General features: G+C 37.4%; 2 protein-coding genes and 1 long non-coding RNA gene across 3 annotated transcripts; 1 reads left to right on the top strand and 2 right to left on the bottom strand.

Moving 5' to 3' along the window:
* The first annotated feature begins 1,673 nt into the window (after positions 1-1,673).
* On the top strand, positions 1,674-7,515 carry LOC103949273 (glutamine-dependent NAD(+) synthetase). The gene is made up of 13 exons (XM_009360376.3): positions 1,674-2,170; positions 2,508-2,813; positions 3,316-3,539; positions 3,690-3,793; positions 4,006-4,140; positions 4,482-4,650; positions 5,079-5,214; positions 5,607-5,745; positions 5,889-6,065; positions 6,213-6,380; positions 6,572-6,667; positions 6,865-6,993; positions 7,095-7,515. Exons 1-13 carry the CDS (start codon positions 1,977-1,979, stop codon positions 7,317-7,319), a joined length of 2,202 nt encoding a protein of 733 aa, XP_009358651.1. The 5' UTR covers positions 1,674-1,976; the 3' UTR covers positions 7,320-7,515.
* A 1,686-nt stretch (positions 7,516-9,201) lies between these two features.
* Positions 9,202-13,082, bottom strand: LOC103949272 (luminal-binding protein 5). Its single transcript, XM_009360375.3, has 8 exons — positions 12,877-13,082; positions 11,665-11,932; positions 11,364-11,578; positions 11,028-11,270; positions 10,468-10,947; positions 10,205-10,359; positions 10,018-10,100; positions 9,202-9,923 (listed from the first exon to the last, which is right to left on the bottom strand). Exons 1-8 carry the CDS (start codon positions 12,932-12,934, stop codon positions 9,422-9,424), a joined length of 2,004 nt encoding a protein of 667 aa, XP_009358650.1. The 5' UTR covers positions 12,935-13,082; the 3' UTR covers positions 9,202-9,421.
* Positions 13,083-16,419: 3,337 nt separating this feature from the next.
* On the bottom strand, positions 16,420-17,048 carry LOC108867392. Its single transcript, XR_007260112.1, has 2 exons — positions 16,723-17,048; positions 16,420-16,647 (listed from the first exon to the last, which is right to left on the bottom strand). It is a non-coding gene; the product is annotated as an uncharacterized LOC108867392 (long non-coding RNA).
* Positions 17,049-22,236: the final 5,188 nt, after the last annotated feature.

The following is a 22,236-nucleotide window of genomic DNA, read 5'->3' as shown; positions in this document are numbered from 1 at the left end:
AAAGTACGATGGGTGCAATTAGATGGGCATCCGTAAAAATTTTGTCAGAAATTTCAAGCTGGACAAAAGGAAAAAGAATGTCATGTACCAAAATTAAATTATGAGTTCTATCCTAAAAAGGAATATGTCACAAATTACATCGAATAGTTCTTCAAACCTTCAAACCATGTTCGTTCCTGTTGACTCTAAAAATTACAAAACCTACGTGGCGCGCAGGCCGAGTAACTAATGAGCTAACTACGTCCTTCAGTTGAATGCGGGGCGTGCCAACTCGTCGGCCGAGCTCGGCCGAGGAGTAAAATTTGATGTCGCGTTGGGTGCGCTGTTGACTTCTGTATCTTGCGATTGCGACCGAGGAAGGAACGCTCTCGGCCTCTGGGTTCTATAGCCTGAAGACAAAGCTACTAATTCTACGGAGTTCACAAGTCGTCGGAACCTGATTCGGTCACTGTGATTATATTCGTAAGAGTATAAGCACGCCGAATTGAGACCAAACTATATGGGCACAGGTACTCAAATGTGATATATGTCTTGATGGTAAACGTAGTTCGGCCGTCGGAATGCCGAACCCTGAAGCTTACTTGCGAGTATCCAATCATAAAACCACTCGGCGTCCAATACGCCGAGCAATGCAATTCGTAACACCCTAATATGCCGAAAAGGCTTAGTAAGATGACCTCTACCAACAAGGGCTCGAAAACCCTTCTCGCCCAAGACTTAGATAGATAATCGGTCGACCTCGACGCAGTGCTGTTTATCCAAACTGAAGGTGCTCCTCGGTCGGTTGATTCTGCGGCAGCAGTGCTGTTTATCCAAACTGAAGGTGCTCGCCAGGTGCTTCCACAGTGCTTTTTATCCAAACTGAAGGTGTGTCGGCAGGGAAAAGAAAAGGAAAAAATCTCAAGGTGTTTGAGAGGTTTTGCGCAGGGCAATTGTATGCTGAGTTCTGAAGGTCTTTTCTATTGCGTAATTTCTGGTATTTATAGCACCTCGTTCCCTGAAACCCATTCGGATTTGGATTGAGAGTCCTTGTCCCATTTTTCCTCTAACTCGAACAATCCTACCCCTTCTGGGATTCTGAATTTTCCTCCTTTTGAGGTTTTATTTCTTGCTGGTCGAGAATCCTGGTCGCACCAGGACTTCCTCGACCTTTTCTACTCATCTGGACTTCTTAGGATAGGATCTGGCCGACCCTGCCAGCTGGCCAGGGTTTTATTATTCGGCCCATAGCATTTGTCATTACCTTGGGCCGAGCACATCTTGCTGCTCGGCCCAACCATATTATTTTGGACCCAAACAGTTCCACCTCTGAATATCTCATAATAGAATAAAGAATATCAACTTGTAAAATAATTAGGGCTTAATTTTTTGAGTTTGAGGTGAATTTCAAAATGAGGTCTTAATTTTTTTTTATTGCACATATAAATACAATCTAGTGATATTCATTTTCAATTGTAAGTAAAAGATCTTAGACTCGATTATTGCCAAAAGCAAATTGAAACCACATTATTATTAACTCATTACGAGGTTTAACTCACTCTCCTAGCCATTAAGGTAGATAATATCGTTTATTAAAATAAAAAAAAATACAGCCGTATGTGACTTGCACATCAACCTATTCCGTGTTGCCCTCTTTTCCTATAAGTTTTCAATTTTTTCAATATATTCAGAATATGAGTTTATGTATCTACGTAGAAAAATCTCGGCTCCTTCCGATTTGAATTTTGACAGGCGTGCGATTCACGGTTCCATATGAGCCTGGAACCCCGAAATTTCAAACGTGTCAAAACCGGAATAACTAGACCGGGTTGACCCGTCCAAGGATCCATGAAACACAAGGCCACCAATTGTCGTTCACTAGTCCATTGCTCACGGCGCCGAAGCTTTTATATCCAAGCATTCTCTGATTCTCTCATCCAACGAATCGATTCAGAAAACCATAGAATTCAATTCGCGGAGAGTTGAAGGTGTTCGAGATGAGGCTGCTGAAGGTCGCAACCTGTAATTTGAACCAATGGGCTATGGATTACGACTGCAATATGAAGAACATCAAGGAGTCGATAGCTCAGGCTAAGGAGGCCGGCGCCGTGATTCGTCTCGGTCCGGAGCTTGAGATCACTGGCTATGGCTGCGAAGATCATTTCCTCGAGCTTGACACTGTTAATCATGCGTAAGTTCTCACTCCATGCGTTTCAAATCATCTGTTAAATCTTTGTTTTTGAAGAAAAAAGTGAAATTAGAATAAGATTAGCCCCTATTTTGGTTAATTAACCAAATTGGTAATTGGGTTTCGCATTTTGCGTAAGAATTAAGTTTTAAGTGATAGAAAGACAGAAATTTAATTTGTTCTTATTTGTGGATGAATTAAGTGGTAAAAGTTTGTTAAAAGATAAATTTACAGTGGAGGTTTTAACTTTAAGTTATTGTTAATGGTAATATTTGGTGGTGATCAAGAAATGTGTCTTTTTTTTTTTTTTTTTTTTTTTTTTTTTTTTTTTTTTTTGCAGATGGGAATGCTTGGAAGAGCTGTTAGTTGGGGATTGGACTGATGGCATATTGTGCAGCTTTGGGATGCCTGTGATCAAAGGGTCGGAGCGTTACAACTGTCAGATAATTTGTATGAACAGAAAGATTATCATGATACGCCCGAAAATGTGGCTTGCGAATGATGGTAATTACAGGGAACTTCGTTGGTTTACGGCGTGGAAACAAAGAGACCAACTTGTGGACTTTCAGTTGCCAAATGAAATTTCTGAGACTTTGTCGCAGGAATCCGTGCCTTTCGGTTATGGGTACATACAGTTTCTAGACACGTAAGTACCAATATTACTTGCTTTATTGTCAGTTGGTCAGTTGTATTACGACTTTGTGTATAATATGTTGCTTTTGTAGCAAATCTAATGAAACTTAGGATTGGTTAGGCGAGATAAATTATTAGAAATTTCCCTCCACGTCAGTTTTGTAACTGCTAGATATAAAGAATGAGCGCCGCAGCTCCCTTGAAAATCGCCTTAATGATATTTCATAAGACATACTGAGTAAACTACACAATTCATGATTATTAACCAGTTGCCCGTGTTGTGGTATTAATGTCATCACAATTCGTAAATTCATAACACATTGTAAGGTGTGCCTTGTGCAAGAAGAAGTTGTTGGTTGATCCTATCACTTTATCTAAAATGTGCTTCAATTCAGATGGCTCCAAGGCCAGCCTTAGTGTTGTAGGAGTTGTAATCTTATTGCAGCATAGTATTCTCTTCCAGTCAAAACCTGATTTGTGGAAATTCTAAATCTTAAGCATTGTTCCCTTATTAGAGCTGTTGCTGCTGAAATTTGTGAAGAACTTTTTACTCCTAGTCCTCCTCATGCCGAGCTTGCATTGAATGGGGTCGAAGTTTTTATGAATGCAAGTGGGAGTCATCACCAACTTAGAAAGCTTGATATTCGTCTTCGTGCTTTTATAGGCGCTACTCACACTCGTGGAGGAGTGTACATGTACAGCAATCACCAGGGGTGTGATGGTGGTCGCCTTTACTATGGTACGTGAGAATTCATTAATTGATGGATGTTTTTCTTCAGTCCGGCTATGCATTTTGCTTAGTAAATATATGCATCAGCCCTGTATGCTCAAGGAAAAAAGTTGTAAATGAATTTTGTCTGGTTGTTGAACTATGGTTAATTTTTGGCAGATGGATGTGCTAGTGTCGTCGTAAATGGAGATGTAGTTGCTCAAGGCTCACAATTTTCTTTGAAGGATGTTGAGGTTGTGATTGCCCAAATTGATTTAGAAGCGGTATGTTATTCTTTTCACAGATTGTATGTGCAGGAGCATCTTTGTATCTGAATGTTCCACTTAAAAGCTACATTAAATTCCAGTGTCTTTATTCTACCAAATAACACATACATGGTTGCTCATTTTGTTGAATTTGGATTTCTTCTACTAACACAGATTCCTGAAATTTCCTACAATGACTATATCTTACTTTTCTTTTTCCTTAATGGCAGGTTGCTAGTCTTAGAGGATCGATAAGTAGCTTCCAAGAGCAAGCGAGCTGCAAAACCAGGGTTCCTTTCGTGGAGGCACGATACAACCTTTGTCAGTCTTTTAATCTGAAAATGTGCCTTTCTAGTCCTCTGAAGGTGAGTTCCAGTTCTAGCAATGACCAACTCAAGTAGTTGGGGTAGTGATTTATTTATTTATTTATTTTGTCAAAAGGGTAGTGATTTATTGAAACGTTGTAGAAAATCCTTTGGTTTCTCAGTGTTGGTTTATCAAGAATTTGCCTAAAAATATTTATAGTTCGCATCTATGTGTATTTCTGACCCCATAACAAAAATTTATCATGGTTTCTTTGGAAGACTTCCGTTTAAATTTTAAATTCACCTGAAAATTTAGTTATGTGGATAAGCTGTGATGTTTTGACAGTACTTAGTAAACATGGTTTTTATTAATACAATTGAATATAACTTATGATTTGCAGATTAAGTATCACTCTCCTGAGGAGGAAATAGCCTTTGGTCCTGGTTGCTGGCTATGGGACTATTTAAGAAGAAGTGGAGCTTCTGGGTTTCTGCTTCCTCTTTCTGGTGGAGCTGATAGCTCCGCAGTAGCTGCTATAGTTGGTTGCATGTGCCAGCTTGTAGTAAAAGGTTAGTTTTTCAATCTTAAATTTGTGTACAATAATTTCATTTTTTGTTGCCATTGACTTTTGGGCTATGCACTGCATTTAATGTAGGACTACTTACTGGATGGGTAGATGGGGTCTGTAACCATTTTTTACAGGCGTATGATAAACATTACATGCATTGATCCTTTGCCTTTCAAATACTATTGTTGTAGAAATACATATGCCATATTTTGAACCATAATATTTTCAATTAAACTTGAGTAGTCTTAGCTCACAACTTACTCATAAAACCAGTATCTTAGGTTAGGATGAACAGAGGTATCAGGTAGTCCCTCCTTTGAACTTATACTAGTAGTGAGGGTGCAGAGGCAGAAACGACATCTCTCTTATCCTACCGGGAAAATATTGTCCTCTGACTGTGTGTCATTCATTTCTGATGCATATATGCAGAAATTGCAAATGGGGATGAACAAGTCAAAGCTGACGCGATACGGATTGGACAATACAAGAATGGACTGTATCCTACTGACAGCAAAGAATTCGCAAAACGCGTATTTTATACTGTTTTTATGGGATCTGAAAACAGGTGGGTTCAGTTTACACATATACTATTTCCTTGTGTGAGCCATGCGCTATTCTGTGTGCGTCTGATTTCCTTATGTTGCAAATTCCAGTGCATTAACTGTTTTTCAGGTAGGAGCATCAAAATCTTCTCTTGGATGCTACAACAAGATTAACATTTAATGTTTTGTGGTTTCTATTGAACATTGAATGTCATCATTTAATATGAAAATGAAATAAAATAAAATGGGGAAGGCATCATAATTTTTTCCTTCTTTGGATTTTAGTAACGCCTGAGAACCAATTATTTACAAATTAGTGAAATTTCCGTTGTAGACTTGCAGCGGATTTCTAAATATCCCAACATCATGCAGGTATGTGCTCGTAAATGATACTAATGTAGTTTGTTCCTTGCAGCTCTGAAGAAACAAAGTCACGGGCAAAAGTTTTAGCAGATGAAATTGGCTCATGGCATCTTGACGTTCCCATAGATGGTGTTGTTTCCGCACTCCTGTCGTTGTTTCAAACAGTAACAGGAAAACGACCAAAATACAAGGTAAAAACTGTCTGGCATCAAATTACTCCATTTGTCATGTTTGAATGTCTATATAATGGTAATTGGGATTTGATCATAATTGCATTAAAACTGTAAATATTTGTGCTTTAAATTGAATCCTCAACCTCGTTTTATTTTGATAGGTAGATGGCGGATCTAACAGTGAGAACTTAGGTTTGCAAAACATTCAAGCTAGAATAAGGATGGTGCTGGCTTTTATGTTTGCATCACTACTACCTTGGGTTCATAACAAACCTGGGTTTTATCTTGTTTTGGGTAGCTCCAATGTGGATGAAGCATTGCGTGGTTATCTCACCAAGGTATTGTATAATTTTTTCTTGTGGTGTATGCTAATAAATTCTGTTACTTGTGGGCAGTTTGTCGTATCTTAATAAACTTGATCTGCCTACTGGTTTATATCTGAGTACTCTTGTTTATATCTGAGTACTCTTCTTTTTCCTGCACAGTATGACTGCAGCGCAGCTGATATAAATCCTATTGGAAGCATTAGTAAGCAGGATCTTCGGGCATTTTTGCGATGGGCTGCCACGCATCTTAGTTATGCTTCACTGGCAGATATTGAAGCAGCTCCACCCACTGCTGAACTGGAGCCTATACGTTCCAATTATAGTCAGGTAATAGCTCGTCTTTACCTATCCAATTGCATTATCAATAATTTTTCCTCAACTGTAAAATTTGTTCCTGGAAACATGTTAGATGTAATAGGGGGGAGTACCTGCAGAAAATGTTTTCTGCTCCCAAGTCCTGGCACCTGTCCTATCCATACGAGATAGGTGAATTTAATAACTCGTTCTGTGTATAACAGCTGGATGAAGTAGACATGGGAATGACGTATGAGGAACTCTCCGTCTATGGAAGGATGCGCAAAATTTTCCGCTGTGGTCCCATGTCCATGTTCAAGGTTAGTCTAATGCTTTCTGGAAACCGCTTAAGTAGTATGGGCTCGTCTATTCCCATTTCCGTCATCAAATAGTATTTTTCTTACATGGAATTCTCAGAGGACACGTTTACCTGTTGCATTGTCAATTCCGTAAAGTAGTGAAATCTTTTGCAGTTCTCTAAGGACGTTCATCTTATAATACGATTTCCTTGTTGCAGAATCTCTGCTACAGATGGGGTGCAAAATTGACTCCAGGAGAAGTGGCTGAGAAAGTGAAGCACTTTTTCAAGTACTACTCTATCAATCGACACAAAATGACCGTATTAACACCTTCCTATCACGCTGAGGTATAAACATGACAACTTTAAGAAACAAAGTTCAGTCTGAAATGTTATCCGTGTTCTGAAGCATCAAATGGAATATCTCATTTTATTTCAACTTCATGCAGAGTTATTCACCCGAGGATAATCGGTTTGACCTTCGCCAATTTCTATACAATGCGAGATGGCCATATCAGTTCCGGAAGATTGATGATCTCGTACGTGAGTTGGGCGGTGACAGGGTTCATTTGGGAGATTCAAGTGACCAAGCCAAGTTGGTTGATGCTCCACATGGTGCAGGTGGGATGGGAGTTGTGGCAGCAGGCTCAGGCCATCCAAATGTTGGACTCTAGGGTTTATTTTCTTCGTCTTCCTCTTCCTCCTCCTTTTCTTTCTTCGAAAGAGAAAAAAGGAAAAAAAATGATAAACTAACAAGCGAAAAAATACATATATATTCAATTTCTTGTAGCTGTGTATGAAACCTTCATTGCTCATGCAAGGTTTCCGTACATAATTTCATTGAATCTAATAAATGATTCACGTTATTCATGGTGGTTAGAATTGATAATTTTGCTAATGTCGGAAATTATTGCACATGCATTATTTTTCGAGAGTTAAAACCCCGGTAGCCTTGTAGCACAAGAAATGAGAAATCGTTGCTCGAGAGTTTGAACCCCGTCGACAAGAGCCTAAGAGCCAATGTTAGCAAGGTCATGCTTTCCTTTGCTCCCCTAAAAAGATCTGAAAATTCCATTTTTCTGAAAGAGAAGTGGGAGTTTTCTTTTGCTCCCGTCAGTCGTCACGACCTTCTTAAGCGATTAATAGCATTTATCTCTATTTGCTGACATCATGAGTCTTTCCTTTCTAATACTCAAAATAAAAATTCCTTTCTAAACCCAAAATAAAAATTAAAAACGTTGTAGATTTATTCATTCGTGACCTACAAAAGAGATTTCGTGGAGAATGAACTTACACTGGGCATGTTTTTTAAAACTAATCATACAATTTCGTGTATTTTAAAAGAGAATTGTTATTCGTACTCATTTGCACTTCAAACTTTCTATAATTAAAAACAAAAAGGGAAATGTTATTGGTATTAAAAAAATTTCATTTTACACTCCTTACAACTGTATTTTTCTTTCCTAATATAGAAAGTTTAGAGTGTAGAATGAGATTTTTGAGATGCTAATAACAATTCTCAACAAAAATACTAATAACAACTTCTTTTTATATTTTCTTATTAATTTTGGAACAAACGGCTGTACGGGCACATAAATACTCTCTCTTATTGTGACTCGTACTTGGTTCATCAGATGTGACGTAAAGCAGATTATGCATGCATTTAATCATCTTTTAAGCCCTACTAATTATTAATTAATGAATAACTTAGAGAACCTTCAACTAAGATGTTAAAATGTCCAAATCAGCAATAGCAGTAAAAAAAAAAAGATAGTTGCAATGCTTTCCAAATAAGAAGCTAAACTTGATGTGGCATGACATGGAATAGCAGCTCTTCCCCTTACTGTCAAATTTGACAACAGAGTCAAATATTTTTTTATCTGCAACTCTCCTTTCTCACTCAAATCTGAGAAGCGCCGCTCATCCACTCTGCCGTCATCTTCACCGCCTGCTTCACCACCGCTGAGAGCAGCATCTTCCCCCAGCCCCTCCCTCCTATGGCACTCCCTCACAACACAGGTCTTCTATGTAAAACCCTGGCTTCCCCAAAAAGGTGGAGTAATTTGGGAAAAACAACACAAACCCAACAACGACAACATCCCCGCCGTTGGATCTGAACAAATCGCATTTTGGGTCGTCGATCAGGAAGTCCAGATAGAAGGTTTTGATGGTGAGCAGGTAGGCCGAGTTGTTGCACTGAAGGTGTTCGACGAAAGGCGTCTCAGAGACTTCGAGGATGAAGATGGTGAATGACTGGAAGGGAGAGGAGGTGAAGAGGGTGGACGAGAAGGAGAACTCGGTGGCGACGAAGATGATAGGAGAAGTCTAGAAAGAAGGAACATAAAATAATAGTTTAATAAAATAAAAAGAAAAAAAAAATAGTGTAATAAAACAATATTTAATTTAACATACAGGATAAAGAGCAAAATTTTAAAAGATGTCAAAATACCACATAAGCTGTCAAATTCAAATTTTATGTTTAAAATTTAATATTTCCTTTAAATATGCTCTTAATAGCATATGCATGATATTAACCAGCAATGAAGACCGACGACAAATCAAATTTTGAACCTTTTTTTTTTTTTATCAAAATAATGAAATTACATGTTCTAACAAAAAGACCCGATAAGCCGAGAGAGTCGATATTCGTCTCCCTTGGCTTCTTCTATTCCCATCGGAAAAATTACAGTAAAAGTCTTCTTCCCCTAAACCTATAACCCCTCTCTCTCCTCACTGCTTCCGACTGTGTTCGATGAAAATGAAATAAACTACTCTTTTAAAGCTCGTCATGTGACTCATCGTCCTCCTCCGAGGCTCCGGCACCACCCGGGGCACCTCCTGACCTCTGGTAGACGGCTGAGATGATGGGGTTGCACACGGCTTCGACCTCCTTGAGCTTCTCGTCGTAGTCTTCCTTCTCGGCGGTCTGGTTGTCATCCAACCACTCGAGGGCTTCCTTTGTCGCGGTCTCAATCTTTTCCTTCTCATCGGATTCAAGCTTGTCAGCAAGCTTGTCTTTGTCATTGATCTGGTTCTTCATGTTGTAGACATAGGTCTCGAGGCTGTTGCGGGCATCAATTCTCTCCTTCACCTTCTTGTCTTCCTCGGCAAACTCTTCTGCCTCCTTAACCATGCGCTCAATCTCCTCCTGGCTGAGACGACCCTTGTCGTTTGTGATGGTGATCTTCTCGGATTTACCAGTTCCCTTGTCTTCTGCCCTGACGTTCAGGATACCGTTGGCATCCACTTCGAATGTGACTTCGATTTGAGGAGTTCCCCTGTTCACAAGAGAGGAATGAAATACTGTTAGAATCATTGGAAACAAAGGGGTGGCAAATCATAAGGGAAGATTGAATGCCAGCGTATACAGACCTTGGAGCTGGAGGAATTCCGGAAAGATCAAATTTACCGAGGTTCCTGCAATCCTTTGTGAGACTCCTTTCACCCTCAAAGACCTGAGATCAAAGCGGGATAGAATCCATTAAGAAACCGATATCCATTTGCATGAAGACACTAAACTAATCGTTTTATCATCATCAAATTGACAAAAAACAATTACCTGAATGGAGACGGTTGTCTGCTGATCCTGGTAGGTGGTGAAAACCTGGGATTTCTTGGTTGGGATCACGGTGTTTCTTGGGATAAGCTTGGTCATCACTCCTCCAACAGTTTCAATACCGAGGGTGAGTGGTGCGACGTCAAGGAGAAGAATATCTGAATACCACAGTAAACATTTGTCAGTGGTTGCTACAGCAGTTCATCTAATTACCGCTTTATCAAATATATCAAAATTATCTGTGTAAGAAGAGAAATGAGTATTACCTTTCGTTTCTTCACCACCCTCTCCACTTAAGATGCTTCCTTGTACAGCGGCACCATAAGCAACAGCCTCATCAGGGTTCACACCCTTGTTCGGCTCCTTGCCATCAAAGTAGTCCTTAAGAAGCTGTTGGACCTTGGGAATCCTGGTACTTCCACCAACAAGCACAATCTCATCAATCTGGCGCTTCTCCAAGCCAGCGTCGTCCATAGCCTTCTTCACAGGTCCCATGGTCTTTCTGAACAAGTCATTGTTCAACTCCTCGAATCTAGCTCTGGTGAGGGGTTCAGAGAAGTCCACTCCATCGAAAAGGGATTCAATCTCCACACGGACTTGGTGCTGGCTACTGAGTGCTCTCTTGGCACGCTCAGCTTCCCTTCTGAGTTTTCCAAGGGCTCTGTTGTCCTTGCTGATGTCCTTTCCGTGCTTCTTCTTAATCAACTTGATGAAGTACTCCATGATCCTCTGGTCAAAGTCCTCACCTGCAGAGAAGCACACATACGTCAGCAACCGACCACAATGATAAAATATAAGCAAGTAGTTAAACAGAGAGGTTTCTCACCTCCCAAATGAGTGTCTCCATTTGTGGAAAGAACCTCGAAAACACCATTATCAATTGTCAAAATACTGACATCAAAAGTTCCACCACCAAGGTCAAAGACAAGGATGTTCTTTTCACCGCCCTTCTTGTCCAAACCATATGCGATGGCGGCTGCAGTTGGTTCATTGATAATCCTAGCAACATTCAGCCCAGCAATCACACCGGCATCCTTGGTTGCCTGTCTTTGGGCATCATTGAAGTATGCTGCGTATTGAAAAGGAAAACAATGTCAGATATATGACCAATACAATCATATATACTTGGTAGGATATTAGGTTAAATATATGTTTTACTCACCAGGAACAGTAACGACGGCATCCTTGATTTTCTTCCCAAGGAATGCTTCGGCTGTTTCCTTCATCTTGGTCAAAATCATGGCGCTGACCTCTTCAGGGCTGAAAACCTTGGTCTCACCATCCTTGATCCTCACTTGGATATAAGGTTTTCCATCTCTGTTAACAATCTTGTAAGGAACAAGCTTCATGTCTTTCTGAACTTCTTTGTCCTCAAACCTGCCAAAGAATAAGCACCAATCAGTATTAACTTCCAGCCTGCTCAAAAGATTTTAAATCATCAACATACAAAGAAAAGCACATACTTTCGTCCGATAAGTCTCTTGACATCAAAGACAGTCCTTTCAGGGTTCACAGCTGCCTGGTTCTTAGCAGCCTCACCGATCAGTCTCTCACTGTCAGAGAAGGCCACCCATGAGGGGGTGATACGGTTACCCTGGTCATTGGCTATAATTTCCACGTGACCATTCTTGTAAACACCAACACAGGAATAAGTGGTTCCAAGATCAATTCCAATGACTGTTCCCAACTTGGTCGCTTCTTCTTTCGCAATGGAAATTGCAAAAAGGCACCCTGTAATGCAGATCCTTCCATGTTAGTACATGTAAGTAGCACATACGGTAAATGATAATAACGTAGTGCTTCAAAACAAGAAATCATTGCGTAGCAACACATAACGTGGCATAATCAATCCACCTGCGTGAATTGGTTATAATAACACAAAACCTAACATATAAACCCGCTCACCCAATATTATAACACATGGATTGATTATATCACGTGACAATGTTCAATCACCACACAAAATTATTTCCTTCCAAACAAGGCATTGGCACGTCGCGCAATTAGCAAATGACACAACAATTTAATAGAAACTAGCAGCAAGCTGTGCAGTGATTATTATCATAACATTTATAAAGGATAGTTTCTTTGCAATACAGCCAACAATTCTTATGACATTGCCATAAGAAACGATACCACAACAGTTGCAAGATCTATATCTCCTCAATGTTAGGAAATTCCATTTCTTAACAAAATTCATCAAATTATCGTACTAAACCCTAATATCGATAAAAAATACTAAACATTGTAATTCTTCTCATCTTTCATTTCGATTTCACCTTATGTAAACGAAATCATGTAAATAAATTTCAAACAAGTATATTTACACAGCCAAATATATCAATCTAATCACTTACGGACCTCAATCATTACACAGTTAAATCAAGAACAAACAATTTTGTAACTTTTTCAATCCAGCTAGATCTACTCCAACACTTCAACGTAATTATGCATAAAACAATAATCCATTAGTTCAAACGAACACCAAAATTCACCATCCATTAACAAAAATCCACAAAAAATTCAACCTGGATCCATAAATCTCATCGTTTCCGAGCTCAAAAACATCAAATTACAATCAGATCCACCGCATTTTCCCGATTAAAAACAAGAATACACAAAATCTCAAACAAAATACAAAACCAGATCCAGCACTCAGAAACCGAAACACTCACCGAATGTAACGATCGCAAGCACGACGAGAGATCCGCGAGCTCTCCACGAGCTAACCATGGCGTCTGCGCAGGGACGAAAGCTCTCCGCGTTTTCTCTCTGCGTCCGAGATCGTAATGCAATGAATGATGGCTTCTCTGACCTCTCGGGGGAATTTGGAGGAGACCTTGGTGTTTCTGGTTCTCTGTTTCTGAGTGTTGAACCGCGCGTGGCACTCGAGATTTTATAGGGGTAGATACGTACGCTGTCCGCATCTGTGACTCAGTGTCTGTCATCGGACGGTAGCAATTCGTGGAACCATGTCATTTGTGATGAAGTGGACCAATCAGGTTGCGAGGCCTGGGAGCTTGGCCAATCATATTCGACCATCATGTGGGATGGTCTGGTCCGTTGATCTTGGTAAAGGGTGTACGTGTATGGCGAAGATGCGAGAAGTGCTCATCGCTTAAGAAACACAAGTATCCCTCACGGCTAGGGCGAAACGCATCGTATGAAGACTCTAGACGATTTCAAACGGTATTGTTTGCTCATCCTACAAATTTAGGTAATAGTCATAGGGTTTTTTCAAAGAGCTTAGTTATATTTAACCTCATGTTTGAAATATGTTTTCTCACCCTACATTAGACATTGTGCATTAAAGTTAGATGTCATTTTGCGCTAGCGGAACCAATTAGCTTTTAAGGTCGATTTATTTACTCAATAAAATTAGGGCTTACGTACGTTTGGATTGACGAATCACTTTGTTAAAAAGTTGAAGGATCGATGTCAAGGACATAGTTATAAATTTCTTCTAATGGAGGCAACTCGAAAAACAAATAACAAAACCATATTATGGTATGGCTTATGCCCCATATGATAATGGGAATCGTTTTAAATGATGATGTATCGAGAATCAATGCTATATAATGTTTGATATGAAGGCATACTTGATATTAAATACATATACTTTCTTCAAATATAACAAATGTATCTCTATAATTGCAGTCTGCAATAACAATGAATTACATGAGTGGGAGGCGCTTCTACCCCAGTAGGCTTTCATTATACCTCTGTCCATGGTCGATGATATCATTAATGATACTCGGAACTTTCACACATGCTTTGCATGTGAATTTTTATTTTTCATATGTATAGATAAAAATTGAACAAACATAGATGCATCAACTATTTGTTAAATTTAAAGACTGAGGGCTGGTTTGGTATTGTTGTGCTTTGAAAAAAAGCTGCTGTGAGAATAAGCGGCTGTGCTGTGAGAATAAGCGGCTGTGAAATAAAGCAGCAAAGTGTTTAGTAAACTTTTTTTGTAAAAGTGCTTTTGGAAAAACAAAAAAAAAAAAAAAAAAAAAAAACAGTATGATAGTGTTTGGTAAACTTTTTTGTAAAACAAATATGACTGTGTGAAATGACCAAAAAGGGTATAATACTAGATGTGCTATTAATTTAATTTTCTTAACAAATAAAAGTGAATTACTAAATATATTTTATTTTTAGAAGAAAAATATTTATAAACTTTATCTTAAATATTAATTAGTATGACAAACTACTTTAATAGAAATATTTTAGAGTGAATAGCTAGGATTCATTAGTACAATATTGTTACTGTACTTGAAAGTAGTCTAATTAGAAGCATTCATCAAACTTGTTGCTATTCTATTTCTTAATGCCTCTATCTCATGTGATCCTTCAACTTGATAATTTTGATATTCATCATCATCATCATCACTACTATCGCTTTCTTCGCAAAAGTCCCTGGGATCATCAAAATGACGATCACGTTCAGAATACCTCCGTATGTAGTTATGAAGAGCCATTGTAGTAATGACAATCTTCACTTGCTTATTGAACGGGTAATTAGGCATATCCCTTAAAATTGCCCATTTTTCTTCCATACCCCAAAAGTTCGTTCAATGATGCTCCTAAGAGAAGAATGTATGTGGTTGAATACCTCTTTGTGACCCGTTGGTTCGGCACCCCTACGAAAGTTTGAGAGATGATATCTTTTACCTTTATATGGTCTCAAATAACCTCTCATTTGTGGGTACCCCGCATTTACCAAGTAATATTTTCCTGACAATTGAAAATTTGTTTTGTATTGTAATAATTATACAAAGCAAGTATGTAAAATGTTATAATAAAAGTATGAAGATTACCATTTGGAGGCTTATAAAAGTTTAAATTTGGATTCTGTAGCACGGATAGAAAAACCCTTGTATCATGTGCAGTGCCTTCCCATCCGGCACAAGCAAATGTGAATTGCATGTCAAAATTACATGCAGCCATAACATTTTGAGTCGGTATTCCTTTCCTACCAATGTATGGAACTTGATCCGGAGGTGGTATTGAAACCTCAACATGCACTCCATCTATGGCACCAATACAATCCTAAAAATAATAATATAGAAGAAAACCGTCAACCTACACTTATAGTTTGCAAATAAGTTAGAAGACGAGTCAAACTTTACCATAAAATAAGGCATGTATCTTGTATCTCTCCTTATTTCTTGGGGAATGTCACAAAACTCCGAATCCATTGGTTTGATAATATATATTGCCATCTTACATACGATATCCAACATAGCACCAAAATATCTACTAACAGTCTCACCATAATGTTGAAATCTCTCTTGAACTAATCCATTTTTCACACCATGTCCCAACATATGCAAGAACATTCCTAATATTTCAGTTGCATTCATTTTCCTTGAACCTTTCAATCCATAATTAGTTTGCAAGTCATTAGATAATCTATAAAAGACATCTTTGTTCATCCTAAACATTTTATAGCATCGCACATCATTTCCTTGTAATACTTCCATCAACCAAATATTACCTGTATGGGAAGAATTCATACATGGAGTTTTGTGGACATATTTTAAATAATATGTTTCAACAGCTCTCGCTACAACGCATATAATTAAACCATCCTCCAACTCCTCAACATCATCATCAAAGGTGTTCATATTGAATATACATGTAACCTAACACATAATTCAACATTCCACAAGTCATAATCCAACAATCATTAAGAAGTCATAATCCGACATTCAAGAACAAGTCAATCCAACGTTTAACAAGAAATCATAATCCAACATTCAATAAACACAAAATACAAGCAACATTCAACACATAGTCTTAATGCAAAGTACAAACTACACAAAGTCCAAACTACACAAAGTCCTAATTCATAGTTATAGCTTCTTATTGTTCTTTGTTGAACATATATTTCAACCAAGTCAGCTGGACTTTAGGATCTTGTATCGTGGTAAACACCTCTCGCTTCTCTGCAGAACAAAATAAACATGTAACAAACAACCATAACTCGCTAGGTGGCTCACAACCAGGCAATTATGCAACAACCGCTAACACTTCCGGAATACTACTACCTATATGCAGCAACCTCATCAATGAGTTTGCAGAACTCCTAGTTTCATAAGCTTCAACAAGACGGTCAATTTGACCACAAAGTTTTGCAGCACCTCCAATTTTTTTCCCTTTCTTATCAACCTTCTTCTTTTGCAGTTCTCCTTGGTTAGCTGCTCTTTTTATTCCCTTCCTACTTGCTTGCCTTAGATCCTGCATAGTCTCAGTTTCTTCCTCATCATATGAATCAATTTGTCCTACAGATTCCTCTCTTGACTCTGGTGGTCGTACTCCAGATGAAGGTGCCCAGGCATGTTCACCGGTAGCAATTGTACTCAAGAACATCCTATCTAACTTGTCCTCCATCTCAGGACTAATGCCTTTTTTCGCAATTTTCCATATTCTTTGTTTATCTACAAATAAGAAAGAATATGGTTAATACATATTACATGATATCATAATACATATTAAAAGATAAATACACAAACTTGAATTTTATTGTTCCACCACTCCTCAGAGGCATCAACGGTACCCTTGCTTGAATTTCACCCTAGGCCAGTTTCTTTACCAACTAGCTCTTTCCACAACTTCTACTCATTTTTAAGTGCATCCCACTTATTTTTCAGTTGCTTTTTTTTCATAATCATGCCCTGTCTCTGCCTTGAAGTTAGCTCTAATATTTGCATATCCTTCTTTGTCAAAGTGAGTGCCCGAACGATGTCCGGCCTCAACCTCCTTGATGCAAACATCACAAAATATTGATATATTGTGCGCATTCCATGTAGCTACAGGAATTGACGAAGATGCCCCCTTCTTTGCCATCAATACCAACTACTAATTTGTATCTATACATACATACATACATACATATATATATATATATTAAAACACGAACAAATGATATTGTAATATAACCAAGAAATAACCAATAAATGATCCACATACAACTACAAATAGATTACATCACAGATTGGGTTCACAGTTTGTATATATACATACATATAAATACACACACACACACACACACACACACACACACACACACACACACACATATATATATATATATATATCAAGAAATAACCAATAAATGATTACATCACAGTTTGGGTTCACAGTTTGTAATACAAAAGATTATAGTTTGTAATACACATACATACATATACATACAAAAGATTACATCATAGTTTGGGTTCACAGTTTATATATATACATACATATACATACATACATACATACATACATACATACATACATATATATATATATCAAGAAATAGCCAATAGATGATTCTCCCACGAGCCTTAATGATAGGAACAGAATTAACACAGGGAAAAAAGGCTTCTTCTCAGGGTGTTGTGTGCGTGCACGTACACTCACTGTGTACATAGCAGTCACTGAAGCCCATGATCGTCGACAATATCACAGTTTGGGTTCACAGTTTGTAATACAAGAGATTACAGTTTGTAATACATATACATAAATATACATACAAAAGATTACACCACAATTTTGGTTCACAATTTGTATATATACATACATATAAATACATATACATACATAACCAATAAATGATTACATCACAGTTTGGGTTCTATAAATTTATGGTGTGGGCCAACTCAAAGGGAAACAGATAATCTACGGTTACACGATACAACGATAAGTGTGCTGAAAAGGAAAATACAGAACAGAATAAACTTTACTTATCAACAAGACGACAACCAAAGACGTTTGGGCTTTATATTACAATTGATGTTTGGGCTTTATATTATATATACAATCAATGTCGTTTCATAAGGCGTTTATAACCAGTCAATCATTGGACATAAAAACAATGCTACGTAACACAATTGTTGTTTCTCAAGCAGCTTAAAGACATTTTCCTGAAATAGAAACCAATAGTAGTTTGGAGAACATACTATTCGCTCGTTAGAAAAAGATCAATTTTGGCAAAAACCAATCAAACACAGACAAAAGTAGCATTACCCATGTATCTCCCCTTCACAGGTTTTCTAAATAATGAAGAAAGAATCTGATCTCATTTCTAAGAAAACCCTCTTTGTTAAATCAAATGTCTTGAAGCACACATATATACTCATCATAAACAGAAACACGGGTTTGACAGACTAACTGTGAAATTGAGGCAAACTATGACAGTGGAACTGCGAATCCAATTTACATTTTCCCCAATGATTGAGAGCATGTAGCCAGCAAAGTTGAGCGAATTATAAATATAACCAAAAGAGAATAACAAAAGTGACCTGAACCGTAAAATTCACCAAAAATAGCTCGTGCAACCAAAACACGTGAAAATTTCCAGATCCAAAGTAGACACCCGAAACTAAAGTTGTATCAAAATTTCATTGATTTTTGAGTTCGGGAAGTGTAAGAAAATTTAAAACTAAAACAGGTATGCAGCTATTTTCCTGTAAAAACAATTTCAGCAGCACCAAATTACATACATACATACATACATATAAAAATGATCCCTTACTGCAGTTGTGTTTAAATGCTTTAGCTATAGCTCGGGACTCCTTTGGTCGAGGAAGTAAAATTTTTATTACAACCAGAGATCGACACCTACTGGAGCAAGTTGAAGTTAATATAATATATCTGGCTCGAAAAATGAAGGAAGAAGAAGCTCTTGAGCTCTTTAGTTGGCATGCCTTTCAAAATTCCTGTCCTAATGAAGAACACAGTGAACTAACAAGAAGTGTTCTATATAATACAAGAGAATAACAACTGCATATAATACTTGGTTCCATATAATACAAGAGAATGAGAGGGAAATCTGTAAGTACTTGGTTCCATATAATACAAGAAGTGTTCAATACTTAAAGTTTTGATGCACTAAGTGATGAGGATGAGAGGGAAATCTATAAGTACTTGGTTCCATATAATACAACAGAATAACAACTGCAGATGTTTGTATGTAATTCATTATTGAACATATGCACTAACCTGTTCCTTATTCACTATTTTTTATTAGGGAACAGAAGGAATTGAAGAATGTGTACTGCATATGCTTATAAATCTAATTGACAGGCATGAGGCGCAGTTTATCAGAAGAATTATTGGCGAGATCAAGCAACTCGATACCACATTAAAATGTAGCTGTCTACCAAGTAGGAATAGATTCTCGGGTGAACGAGATTAACAGCTTAAGGGATCATACGATGTTCAAATGGTCAGAATTTGTGGCATGGGTGGAATGGGGAAAACATCAGTTGCAAAAGCCATCTATAACAAGTTCTACCATAGCTTTGAGTACAAAAGTTTCCTTGCAAATGTTAAGGAAACTGCAAAGGAATTGAATGGCATGACGAATTTGCAAGAAAAGCTTCTTTCTGATATCTTCAAACCAACCAAGATGGAGGTTGGTGATGTTCATAGAGGTATTAATCTGATAAAATAAAAAAACTTCGAAGCAGAGTGGTAATAGTCATAATTGACGATGTAGATCATGTGGACCAATTAGAAACATTGGAAATTACAGACACTGCAGTAGATCAGGTTTTATCCAAGTTTTTTTTAATCTTAAATAGCAAAAGTAAGACACTGCAGTAGATTAAGGGATAGCTAAGCAGGTCAAAGCATATGGTTCTGTTTAGGCATACATGCATTGCATTGCATTGTTTGAAAAGAAACCGAATGAAACCCACACAGACCATAATAGACACACACACACACACACACAGACCATAATAGACACATTTGGCAAGAGTGTAATCCTCACTATAATACATACAGACCGTAACACACACAGACCATGATCTGTTACACAACTACCAAACCAAGTTTGCAGGAGAATTCAGAAACTCTCCATAACCAAATTTATGTAATGGTTGACTGAAGAATTCAGAAGAAAAAAAAAAAAAAACAAATAGCATAAATGAAGAATTCAGAAAAAAAAAAAATATAAAACACGATAGCAGGGGAGAGAGATAAGATACGAACCTGGAGGTTGGAATTTCAGAAGAGACTGCGAGAGCTTGAAGAAGACAATGAAACGGCGTCGTAGAAGGGTGAGCTGAATCATGACAAATCAGAAGCACATTTCACATATTAGAAGCAGAGCAAAGCTTTATAAGAAATCATCCCTTACATAAACCCAAATCAGAAGCAGACCTTCTTTAAAAAAACGAATACAGAAGTAATCAAACTTCTCTCTCAATTTTTTTTGTTTCCTCCACAAACCCTAATTTTTTCCCCAATTAATTTTTTCCACAAACCATATCACCTTCCCCAATTAATTTTTCCCCACCCTCCATCCCCAATTGTTTTTCCCGACATCCATACCCTCATCCCTTTGCTCTTCCCACCCCTCTTTCCCTAATCTCCCCATCCCCAATTTGAAAAATCCAAACAAATAAATAACAAATTTTTACAAGAGAAGCTTACCAAAGGAACCTGGAGAAACCTGGAGAACGAGAGAACAAGCGAACAAGAAAGTGGTTTTCTCCTGGTTCGGGTTATGTGCGAGAGCTCTGAAGGTGAGAGCGTAGGTGAAGGGAAAGGAGGGCAATTTTGGGTTATTCAATATTTCATTAAACGTACACTGTTCACCCGTGTGTTTTGAAAATAAGCTGTTTTTGGAAGCTGCTATTTACAACTTCTTGTTAGCTTCAGGTTTTGGGCTTTTTTTCACCCCAAACTTTGAAACAAAGCTGCTTTTCAAAGTTTACCAAACACCAAAAATTCTCATAGCTTTTTTTCATAGTAGCTTTTTTTTTAATCACCTCAATCCCAAATTGCACTTGAGAGTCATGAAATCATTTACCAATTTGATGTTTAAAAATAAATTATATAGCTTAATGTGATATAAGTATAATTGAATTGATCTCTCAATGGTTATGTATAGTCTCTCTTAAAAATATAGAGTATTGGCAAAATACATCAGTCTAGGTTTTCATTTTTTTTCTTCAGAGAAAAAAATTATGCATATATATGACTCATATCATGTACTCCGTATGTTGGTTAAATACAATCCAAGAAAGAAAAGAAAAAAAAGTGAATTATATGCGTTTTTAGAAGGCCAGGGCTCCAAATATTTTAGTTTGCTCGCAGCAATAATGAAGCAAATTCTATAATTTGCATGTTGCATGTGCATGAAATTGACAGATTATTCATGCACACATTGGACGTTATTACGACGTAGATTGCGAGTAATATTCATCCAACACGATAAGTATTTAAAAACTAAAACTTTAATCATCAAAATTTTCACAAATAGTCGTTATTTTTACACCCACTTCCCTACTTGTTTTAGTAAATTTCAATTTCAATTTTATTTATTCCATATATGTTAATAACCAAATTTCATTTTATAATTTCACACCAACTTCCCAGTTTTGATTTTTTTTGTACCCATCACCTATTTTGATTTTATACAGATTCTATTGTAGTATTCTAGAATTATCATTTGATACATTCTAATCTATGTATGGTAATTGTATTTCTATATATAGTAGTATTTTAGAATAATCTATGGGTGAAAATATGAGAAATAAAAAAAAAAAATTTGTTGTATACCTAATTTAATTAGGAGTATGATTGTGTAAATCCTAGTAAATTCTATTTATTTATTTTTTTCAAAAAGGGGGACAAGACAACTGGTGACAAGCCATAGTTATCCACCCCTTATGGGGGCTAGGAAGACTCACAGAGGTATTTCAGCCTCCCCCTGGCTATAAGTTTGGCTTCCACACCAGCAACAGGTTTTGAACTAGAGACCTCCAATTTTTAGTCTTAAGGAAGCCTAGTAGATTCTATTGGATTCTACAATATCTTTTAGATAGTTTTATTGATTGTGATATATTACTTGAAAGAAAATGATTCTCCCTTCCTCATTACTACAAATAAAGGCACAATTAGTTAAAATTCAACCATAGTGCGATAAATTATACTCATATCACATTAAGCTATATAATTTATTTTGAACATCAAATTGCTACAGAATTCACCCAGTTCTCAATTTCTCTCTGCTTGCCGTCCCTCTCACC

This window comes from the organism of the source record quoted next, unplaced genomic scaffold (genome assembly GCF_019419815.1).
Source record: "Pyrus x bretschneideri cultivar Hongxiangsu unplaced genomic scaffold, Pyrus_bretschneideri_v1 Contig3, whole genome shotgun sequence".
NCBI classification, from domain to species: domain Eukaryota; kingdom Viridiplantae; phylum Streptophyta; class Magnoliopsida; order Rosales; family Rosaceae; genus Pyrus; species Pyrus x bretschneideri.
The sequence above is the reverse complement of the archived record's forward strand: the minus strand, read 5'-3'. Positions and strand labels throughout refer to the sequence as shown.

Excerpts from the sequence above, each read along its gene's own strand:
- LOC103949272 (XM_009360375.3), bottom strand. The coding sequence starts at position 12,934 with ATGGTTAGCTCGTGGAGAGCTCGCGGATCTCTCGTCGTGCTTGCGATC. Across the intron at positions 11,271-11,363 it reads TGCCGTCGTTACTGTTCCTG|CATACTTCAATGATGCCCAA; the intron begins GTGAGTAAAACA and ends TTCAATACGCAG. Across the intron at positions 10,101-10,204 it reads AGACAACCGTCTCCATTCAG|GTCTTTGAGGGTGAAAGGAG; the intron begins GTAATTGTTTTT and ends CTTTGATCTCAG.
- LOC103949273 (XM_009360376.3), top strand. The coding sequence starts at position 1,977 with ATGAGGCTGCTGAAGGTCGCAACCTGTAATTTGAACCAATGGGCTATG. Across the intron at positions 2,171-2,507 it reads CTTGACACTGTTAATCATGC|ATGGGAATGCTTGGAAGAGC; the intron begins GTAAGTTCTCAC and ends TTTTTTTTGCAG. Across the intron at positions 3,540-3,689 it reads TGGTGGTCGCCTTTACTATG|ATGGATGTGCTAGTGTCGTC; the intron begins GTACGTGAGAAT and ends AATTTTTGGCAG.